The sequence below is a fragment of the Lutjanus erythropterus genome, chromosome 14, assembly GCF_056507025.1.
Source record: "Lutjanus erythropterus isolate fLutEry1 chromosome 14, fLutEry1.hap2, whole genome shotgun sequence".
Classification (NCBI taxonomy): domain Eukaryota; kingdom Metazoa; phylum Chordata; class Actinopteri; order Lutjaniformes; family Lutjanidae; genus Lutjanus; species Lutjanus erythropterus.
In genome coordinates this window covers 6,259,434-6,270,325 of record NC_139330.1, presented here as the reverse complement: position 1 = coordinate 6,270,325, position 10,892 = coordinate 6,259,434, and the positions used below count along the sequence as shown (strand labels likewise).

The 10,892-nt window shown below is 40.3% G+C and overlaps 1 protein-coding gene across 2 annotated transcripts in view; it reads left to right on the top strand.

Moving 5' to 3' along the window:
* Nucleotides 1-704: 704 nt before the first annotated feature.
* The window catches only part of slc35f3b (solute carrier family 35 member F3b), a 64,633-nt gene continuing 54,445 nt past the window's right edge, over nt 705-10,892 (top strand). Inside the window, exons 1-2 of one of the 2 annotated variants that reach the window (XM_084736376.1) lie at nt 705-902; nt 3,206-3,420. In XM_084736376.1, the coding sequence (XP_084592502.1) occupies nt 3,210-3,420 (211 nt within the window). In that variant the 5' untranslated portion in view covers nt 705-902; nt 3,206-3,209. Of the gene's footprint in view, nt 903-1,223; nt 2,298-3,205; nt 3,421-10,892 lie in introns of those variants that run through there. The other variant, XM_084736378.1, reaches the window with a different exon arrangement.

Sequence of the window (10,892 nt, the reverse complement as noted above, 5' to 3'; positions counted from 1 at the left end):
GAGGCTGCCAGGGGTCTTTGCGGGGTCTGGGGTGACAGAAAATTCAGTTTTATCTTTTAGAAAAGAAAAGGGGAGTGCTGCTGTGGGTCAAAAAGTAGTTGGTATAATATAAAAATTAAAAGAAAAAAAAAAAACACGTGTCCTTCAATGATGGGGTCATTTGTTTGATAGAAATAAACAAAACTTCGTCAGGCCTCAACTCTGAGTTGAAACTCTTGGCTAAGAGTTATTGAAAGATTTTTAAATTCATAATCAGAGAGCCTTGGATTTCCCTAAACTGACAACAAATAGCTTGGACTTCCATTACGCTGGACAGTCATGATCAGGTAACAGCCAGGCGTTTGCAGTTGGCGGAGAGCAGCTGCGGCGCCTGGCTCTGCAAACTGCGGCCGCCTCGATCTCGTGAGGTTATCGTTGCCCACGTGTGCATGACGTCAGAGCAAGTCGGGATCAAGTCGGACACAAATCTAACCGGCATGCATTGTGCGGTGATCACCGCTGATCGATTCTGCGCAAGCCTGACTCATCTCGAACGCACCTTTTGCTATTTCATACGTGAAAGGTGTGGTAACAGGAAGTGAGCAGGCAAAGGGGCAGAGTCTATAAAAAGGGGTGGGACGCTCATCTGGTCTTTACTTCCTGAACTGAGACACACCTGAGAAAGCAGCTGAGACCAGCCTTTGTTTAGTGTTAAAATCCCTTTTTTACAAAATATGTTCAAAAGGGTGTTTTATTAAGCATTTATTTTAGCTCATAGTATTAAAGATTTGATAAATAATTGTTTAAAGAAAGGTGTTCATGTTTGGTTAGGGACCAAAACTTGGAGTGATCAGCCAGGAAACAAGATTTCAGTCACCTGCATGACTCCAACTGGCGGAAGGACTATGTTCCAGTCTAGCAAGGTATATGTATATATATTTTACACTAAAAAGGTTTTGTAAAATGTTTTTGCAAAGTTTTCTTTTGTATATTAATATGCCTCTGCTTCTTTTAGTTTTCATATTAGAGCCAACCATTGTTTTTCCTAGACGTATTAGATTTAGTGTGCCATTAAAGCTACTACAAGGAGTTTTTAACTGGTTATGAAACAGTCTCAGTTTAATACTGCTGCCTCTATATGGCCCACATAATCAAACAAGACCATCAGATTCTCCATGACATCAGATTAAATGATTGTTTACATTTTCCCAGGCAATGTAACAGTGGTTAGTACTGGAGGAAGCTGGGGGACATTTCTATTTGGATGATTTTCATTTTGATGTTATATTTTGTGATTATTACGGTGGAAACGCTGCTGCTTTCGTCCACACAGGCCTTCAAAATCAACAAAATATTAAAGTTCCTTGTAGCAGCTTTATGCTTTATTTAATCAAGTGAATCCCATTGAGATAGAATCTCATTTTCAATAGAGATGTGAGTGTACATAAAGTAGAAACATAAGAAAATACATTCCTGAGAAGATAATCTGAAGAAAAATTGCAATACACTTTAAACAGCAAGTCACAATAAACAAACCAGTACATAAAAGAATTTAAAAACACATAAAATTGCTAAATGATCACAATCATTCAACCAGCAAGTGTAAGAACATAAAAACATGAAACCTCATCACTTAAAACAGTTGCACTCTGTTGTTTGTTCTGTCTTTTATCATGGCTGGCATTTATGCCTCCTTTCACTGCCATTTACTTGGAGTCTTTTATTTTACACATTGTAAATAAAATCTATAGATTCTGGTACAGCAGTCTCTGGTTACAGTTTATTCTGGGTCTTGTGTGTTGAGTATCTCCCGGGCACACTTATATTTCAACAAAAAAAAGGAAAGAGAATATGAATTGGAAGTCTCGTGTGCATATTATGTCTGACCTTGCATCAGAATGGCTGAGGCCCCCTGATACATGCCAAAGCACTGGTGTGGTGGTTCAGGTACTCCAATTTGTAGCTGGCACCATTCATCTTGTATTTCAGACTTGGAGATGATGATATTCTAAGTGAATCCGGTAGATGGCGCTGTTGCAATGCCTCCAGGACTGAGCAGCATCCAGTGCAGAGCGCATCCAGCGTGCGCTGTAGTGGCCAGGCAGGCATATGTTTGTGCGGGTGAGAAGGAGCAGGACGATGGTACTTGTCTCCCCGTCAGCCTGGATGAGGATTTAGATTCCCAGCAGCAGCTGCCTGTCCTTCTCAGTGGCCTTGAGGATGTACGGAGACGGAGAGGGCACCGTGTGGGACCGGGTCGGACGGCCCCACCGGGACTGTATGTGCTACCTTGGACCTCCGACTACTTTGATGCCAATGTAAGACCCTTAAACTTTTACAAATGCGGTGCAGCCGAACGACAGGAGGCGGATCACACCTGTTGCGCACTTGATTTCACAGGTGGTGAAGTAATTTGACTTAATTGAGTGTTAAAATATTCAGCCAAGTCATTCTGTCAAGTCCAAGTGTTGTTCTCGGTGAATTTGTTTTATTGTTTAAATTTATCTGAGGATTATTGCCCATTAGTAATTGTTGTGAGTCAGACTGCAATTCTACAAACATTAAACGGGCTGTGATTAGGATATGGCAACACGGGGGGGGGGGGTTTTACGCACCGATTTTCTCTGAGTAGGTCAGTAAATCACACATGTTGACGGTTTCATAACAGCTTAGAGGCTGTCAGGTTGGGTATATACTACAGAGCTTTACTTGTGCAATATTAAGCGATATATTCTAATTTTATCTCACCCGCTGGACCCAAAGTAAGCAGTATTTAACTCCTCTGCATGATAACATGACATTTGATAGGCTGCTGCGCGCAGCTTTGTGCTCCAGTGCCTGTGCATGAAGCCCGGAGCTGTCACAAGTGTTCCTCCTCCATCTCTACAAATCACTCATGATCGATTCGTTAGTTTCAGATTCCTATAAGCCTATAATAGGAGTTGCACAATGCATGGTTTACAACAGTTGCAGGAGCAGTCACTTTCGCTTAGTGTCTTTCACAGTGGTGTTGTGCGGACGCAGGACCAGTGAAGGATGATGATTTGTGTACTGTACAACAGAGGCGCTGCAGGGGCCCCTCACGCCGGTCCCAGTGGGACACACAGCACTGACGCTCCTGTTGTAGCCAAGGAGGACTCTTGTCCTATCGAGTCACACACAAGGTTTACAAGCTCCCCTTTTTCTTTGTCTTCTAACCCCACCACCCCTTGTTCTCTCTTCCCAGCGGGATGCGCAAGTCGCCCGACGTGAGCCCCAGAAGGCTTTCGGACATCAGCCCTCAGCTCAGACAGCTCAAGTACCTGGTGGTGGACGAGGCCATCAAAGAGGACCTCAAGTCCTCCCGCTCAGTTGAGGACATCAACAGCGCGTCCATAGAGGAGCGAATATTGAGAATCACCGGCTATTATGGATACCAACCCTGGAGTGCAAGCTATAAAAGTGAGTCACTTTACATACATGGAGCTGCAGCTTGACATTGACATGGTTAGATGCTTTGTGTGGGTGGATGGAGTTTAGAGGACAGGGAACATGAAACATGAACATGGTTATATGAAAGTGAGAGTATGAGAGTGAGAATAATATGCATTGATCTATGGACAGTGGTGGAAGAAGTACTCAGTAATATTCTCTTGTAAGTAAGTCCTGCATTCAAAATTCTTCTCATGTAAAAGTACAGCATCAAAATACACTTAAGTACTAAAGGTAAACGTATTATGTAAAGAGACCCATTTCAGACTCATAAATATTATATTATTTAATGATCATTATTAATGGACTAATATGTACATTACTTTAATATTGCAGCTAGTAAAGGCATACCTTATTTTTGTACTGTAGGCCTATCTGTTACCAGCTTGTCCCATACAAAAAGTCATATATGAAAACTGTATGACACGTGAAGAGCACACATGTGAACTGAAAACACACCTGGTTTTTGGACACGTATTTTTCATGTTGGTTGTGAGCTGCAAGCACTTGTGATTCACATGTGACACATTAAACCCACAGATGTGAAAAATATACTTTCACACAGGGATCAATAAAGTCTCATCTTTATCCATAATAATACATCATCATTTATTTATTCATTATATTTTGAATTATTAATTTAAAACGGCATAGTTACTAGCAACTAAAGGTATTAAAAATAAAAATGTATTGAAGTAAAAAGTATAATATTTCCCAGTGATGGAGTAGAAATATAAAACAGCATACTTAAAATGTACAAATACCTCAAATTTGCTCTTAAGAACAATACTTGAGTAAATGTTTACTTACCTTTCACCACTGTCTATGGGCAAGCATTTGCATACTTGGGATCTTTAGAGATTTTAGATTTAAAGCAGCGTGATGTGCCTGCTTTGAATCCCAGAGGTCAAATTCTTTCTACTCATTCTTGCATCCTCGTCCTTTACATAAACCTGAATTTGCTGTTAGAAACGCAAGAAAAGAGCTAAGGTTCCACATACACATGAAGAGGAGAACTGAATAAGACAGTAATGATATATACATGGTGTCCATCACTCATTGTCATGGCTCTTTCAGAGTGTCTATTTCCACCTGGATCAGAGTATTTGGATTTTCACCCCTCCCCAGTAAACCTGTAAAGAGTGACAAAGTCATTTAGTAAAGAATGTTGTGGTGAGTGAAGAGTTTAAGTGCAGGACTCTCCAGTGGGAGAGTGTAGTTTGTGTTCTAACCTGGAAGTTAGTGATAACACTCTGTTGACTTTTCTTTTTTATACTTTTATTCTCATTTATTTTCAGTTGCAATTTGGACACCTGGGTGCTTGTTCCTGTCATGCTAGGCGATATACACCTGGGTGTGAATAGCCACATTGGTCATTCCACCCTGGTGCAAATAGCATTGTTGGCAACTGACACACTGACATTTTACTGTGCTATATGGTATTATGGCGATATTTGTGTAAAACGTGTGTAAAACAGCTACACACTACTCCACTGCAGACAGTACTACCTCAAAGTAAACAGGTCTTTGGTCTCAAGAAGCTGCAGCCTTTGTACACTGACAAACTCAAACCTACACTGTACAATTACTGCCAGACCGACAACTTCACTGCTCACCTTTCCCTCCACTCAGGGTGCATTCACTGTCACTCTCTGACACCATAGACAGTAATCAGTCTGCCACTCATTCTCTCATGCATGCTTAACGTTAGTTACGCACACTCACTACAGTACGCTACTTTGACCAATTGGTAGTCTGCAGTGGAACTTAATTTAAAATACTCACAGTGCAGACGTTTTTCTTTTTTATTAGTTAGTTGTGTAGCTTCTATTCCTCAGATGACATGTTTCTCAGCTCAGCTGTGCTGCCTTGTCCACCAGTAGAGAGACTGACCTCTGGTGGTGGATGCTGCACACTACATACATTACCTCAATACAGAATCTTCATTTCAGTTGAATAGAAAGAGGAGCGTCTGTATTTACTTACTGATTTGAAAATCGATCGATTTCTTGATACCCTAGTATACCATAATACCTTTATACTGGCCAACCCTAACTGACACCTGGGTGCAAATGGCATCTGCCCTATTAATTTCACTGAATCTAAACTGGTGCTCTCTGACACTTAGGCGATTAGTTGTTGAAGCATCAGTGTTGCTGTTGGTTGCAGCAGACAGCGGAGCGAATGTTTGCTTCACTGGAGCTTGTTGAGCTGGGAGTCAGACAGCGCTCGGAGCAGTTGATTCTTTGAAGAAAAAAAGTTGTCAACGCAGCTTTTATTCTCCCTCTTTCATTTTTCCTTCTCTCCTTCACTTCAGTTCATTTGCAAAGCATTAAATGCCTGAGCTGCTGCCGGAGATCCTGGCTGGATGATGGATCGCACTCTCGCTCCACGTGCTCTGTGGCTTCCTCTGTCTCACTGTGCTGTCAGGACAAACCGCAGTCTTTATAACTGTCAATCTTTTGTTAATTTGTTTGTTATTGTGGCCCTGTGTGGATATATTCAGTAGAATTTTGCTGGTTGATGGCCTGTAGCTTGTAGCTGGTGGAAATTTTTTTAAATTTCATATGAGAGGCTGCAATATTAAACAGCTGCTAGGTTACTTAAAAATTCATAGGCCTATACATAACATCTGAACACTGCTGACTTCATATGACAGCTGCTGTTCACATCTGTCTTTGTTTCTTTTTGTGTGGTAAAACAAGGGAAGGGATAGTGAAGTACGCAGGAACATTTCACTACAACCTGACTGAATAAAAGGGAAATGCGGTGACCATGACTCATGATTGAAATATACTTGTGTTATGCTACAAGAAGAGATGCATATTTAGAATATTTAGAATTAATTTAAAAAAATCATAATACTTTACCTCCCCCTGCCTGTCAAATCAACTGTAGTCAAAGTGTAAACGGACAACTTTTCAGCCCCTTTGCATTTCCAAGCGGTATGATTGTTGTGCCACTGTGGCAAAAGCAACAGGTATTGGGAAAATCTGTTTCCCTGTTACTTTACACTAATGTGGATATAGGAGAGAAGAAAGAAGCGTGTTCATGAAAGAAGTGCATTGAAACGGTCACAGTTTATGTTGAATTGGCAAACATGCATAAGCTATTTTAATGATGTGTACTGTAACATAGTTTAGATTGAATGTAATAACTTTGCACAAAGAAGAGGATAGAGTGTCCTCTAGAGTGCCCTTTCAATAGACAAGATGTGATTAAGTGCCCTCTAGAGTTCCTTTCTAGTGGACAAAATGTGATAATGTGCATTATGACTTTAGGCACGCTGGTGATCCACCACATAGCAGCTGGTGCCCTTTTTATTTTCTTTCCCCTTGCCCCTCTGACAGCCTGAGTCTGCCACTGAATCCAGTCCAAATGCAGATCATTATTCTGTAGCCATTACACAGTGCAATCAACATTTACTTCATAATGATCAATCAGAGCAAAAAAAGTTGTTGGTATCCACTTTAAATATACACTATTGTATATTATGTCTTTTGATAGACATAAGTTCTGGATATTTTTAAACACTGAAATTATTTTAAAAGAGCTGCACATCGAAGATTTTCAGTAAAGCCAAGTTCGCCTTCAATGGACATCTTGTTAGTTGTTGGTCACAATTACTAGTTGCCATCTAGTGTGTTTGTGCAAAACCCCCTCATCTTTTTATGTGCAGGCAATTTAGACACTTCAGTTTGAACTGTGTTTCAAACAGAATCAAGCAACTCATTATTTTCTATGTATCAGTTTATTTTCCATGTAATCACTTAATTATAATAGCTGATGTGGAAGTATTGCTTGTTAGAGTGGCTGTGTTTTCATCTAACTGAATGAATGTTATGAGAGCCCATTTTCCTAAAAGCACACAAACACTTCATGTTAAATGAGACAAATGGTGAGTTGGATTCCAAAATGCAATATTCATTTTGTTCCCCTGAAAATCAGCCTCTACTTGAGTTAAATGTCATAGCCTGTCCCTGATAATAGCACTTCACCAATGAAACATTTCATGATGAGTTGCACAGTTGCATCAAGCATTTTTCTTTGTGAATGGCAATCAGGGGAAATGTCACCTCTCAGTTAATTGATGTTGTGTTTGCCCTTTCAGGAAACGTTGTTCAGCTTGCTTCTGTTTCTAACAAACCTAAAATAAAATAACGGAAGAAAGAAATGCCATGTTCCCAATCCACATGGTCCTCAGTTCCTCCTGAGCCACCTACGGTAGTTGCAGCTGTGCTACATGGGAACAGAAGTCCCACTTTGCACACAATTGCATGCCATGTGTTGGACAGAATCCACTCACAGCACACATGGCCTGCTCCTTAGGACCCACTGGCAACTAGAAAGCATTGGCTAATGACAGGAGAGTGGCGGGCTGATGCTAAAGGCAGCCAATTTCAGGAGAGGTCGGAGGCTGAGTACTTCTCAGTAGAGTGCAAAGAGATGCCTGTTTGTTTCATTTACCACCAACCTTTCCAAATGGCACATGTGCTTTATCACACAGGAGTAAGCAGCGTGAGAGGGGGAGCCGAGCTGGTAGTAAGCCATGACTCAGGCCAGGGATGAAGGGCTGCTGTGTGACTCAGCTGTTCTGTGCGACTTAATGGATCATCTAAATATCCTGAATGTGAGGCTGTTTGGATCACAAACGTGCGGGGTGCTGTAATAGCCCCCTGAGCATAACTGTCTGCATGTGTAACAGCCAGATACAACATGAAAACCTTGCTCATTTATCAAACCTGCATGTGAGCCACTTTCCCTTGAGTGGTGCAAACTCAAAGCTGTTTTTGATGTAGTACATGTAAGTGAATTATACTGCAGGCTTGTCCCTTTTATCCCTGCCTGGGATTCAGGCTCTCTTTAGTATGCGTGGACGTATGTATTCAGCTTGTTGTATACCAGAGGTGGCAAAAGTACACACATGCTTTACTTTAGTAGAAGTGCAAATGTTTATGTAAAAGTAGTACTGATTCCACTTCTTTACTCAAGTAAAACTGAAAAAGTACAGTCTGAAATGTACTCAAAGTATAAAAGTAAAAAGTCACCCTCCATTTCTAAACTGCTTCTTCTTTTATGAGTTATTGTCCATTTAGGTTGAAATCAGTCTTGATGTTTGGAAGGCGGTGCGCAATGATGCATAAAAATGATAAACAAATCCAATCAAATGCATTAAAAGTAACAAGCCTGTTTTTTAAAATGTAAAGAGAAGAATGCACAGATATTTGTGTTAAAATGTAGGGAGTAAAAGCAAAAGGTTGTCAGAAAAATTAAGCACAGATACCTGAAAACTCTACTTAAGTACAGTAAGTATTTGTACTTAGTTACTTCCCACTTCTGTTGTACAATATGTACCTGCAATGTTTTCTGTTTTCTTGTCTCTGATTTATGTGGCATCTCTCTCTCTCTCTCTCTCTCTCTCTCTCTCTCTCTCTCTCTATCCACTGCAATAGTTTGATAAACACATAGATGCAGCCAAAATACCAGTAATCAGTTCTTCTTTCAGTGAAGACCAACAAATCATCTCACCAACCCTACCTGGGAGAAAAACACTTTTACTGCACTTTGAAAATGGCTGTAGATGGAGGGATTGATGTCTGTATCAAAGTAAAGGTCACAGGTACTGGAGAGAGGTTACTGGAGAGAATATTTTGAGCTGCAGTATCTATATGTCTTAAAAAACACTTTTCAATCATTTCATCTTAAAGATTCAGCAGTCTCCTTTCTGAAGGGGAAATCTGAAACCTATGGCTAAAGATTTGTACTTCTAATCAAGCAGTTGATTGATGACTCAGACCCTCAGATATCCATTGGACAGCTTTGAAAGCAGCAGGGCAGTGGTACTATCAGTGCTGCCGAAATTCTGATATATTATCTCATTTATGTCCAGTCCCCGTGGGGGATTACTTCTGCTGAATTGGAACAAAAAGTTATCTTATAAGACCTGCCGATGTTAGGATTAATAAAACATGAATGAATGTTCTTTTCGGAGACTGATTAGAATTTTGCCTGAACAGAAAGTGAATTTGATATCATTTCTGCAGGTTTGGTCTTACAGATACAAGGACACTCTTTTCACATACAGGAAAATTGGAAAGTAAAAACCTCTTTTTTAAATTGTGAATGTCCTCACTGTACCTGAGGAGTCCTCAGGACACAAGACACAAAAATCCTTTTAGCTAAATGATACATTTAAAAACATCCAGAATTGAATATTTTCAGGTATTTACTTGATGTGGGTGATTTTCCCTTCAGTTATCTCACTGGTTCATATTTTTAATTGCGTATGTTTAAGCAATATTACACCTGAGGCTGTGCTTTAACGTCATTATGAGCACAGACAGCGATGTAGTCAGGAACAAGGCACTTACGACGAGGTCCATAAGCGTCACTGAAGTGCTCATAATGACATCAAAGCTCGACTGATTACCAACAAACTACAAGATGTATTCACACTGTGGGACAATTGTGTTATCTCCACTGGAAGCACATGGGTCTGGCTAATAACTGGAAAACAATCAGTCACGTTAATAGACCTCCCATGTAATGAAACCTATTTACTGCTCCAGCACGTAGGCCGACCCATAGTCACGATGATCAACAGAGAAGATTTCTAGTCCCTGTTGAGTCAGTTGCTAACTTGAGCCAACATTTATTATTTCTAGAGATCATAGGATTTTGTAGACTGAATAAATACCACACTAAATACTAACTATACAAACACAAAACTGCTGAAAATAAGAATTTCTCTTTGGACAGATTCATTAAATAGAATCAAGATTTCTCTCAGACTTGCAGTAGCAATATGGTAAAAGATGGAAGCTGTGGAAAATAAGGGAAAACCTGAAACTGTTTTCTTTCTTTTCATATTTATTTCACAGGCAAGAGTACAGCATATCCCTAGTCCTTTTGAAGAGATTACCCTAAAAGGAGAGTTGGCTGCCAACTTCTGCCTTTAGTATTGTTTTAAACTGTATTCATGAAGGCTAGAGTGGTTATTTCACTCTGGTAGGTCTTCTGGGCATTTCCATTCCCAAAGTCCATGGACAAGTTCATGCTGAAAAGTTTGTTTTTCTTAAAGCCTCATAGAAGGAATTTGCATTCTCCAAGACTGCACCTGTTCCTTGCCTGTTAAATTGTGTCCCTTTAGGTTTGTCAAGTTCCACCGAGAAGTGGAACATTTGTCAAACAAACAGACTTTGTTCTTTTCCTAATTCACTCACACTATCTATCACAAATGTAATGTCCCCTCTGGTGCAAATTTACAGCTTCACGAGGCATGAAATGAGGTTGGATTCTATTTTGAGCTCAGGGTTTGGATATGATGAGACACAACATTGGAGCAGGTTGTAGACAGCCTATGTACAAATTCAATGCTGGCAGTAACGGGACAGCTGGAAGGGATGGGCAAGGTATGGGCCGACTGTGACTGACGATGAGAA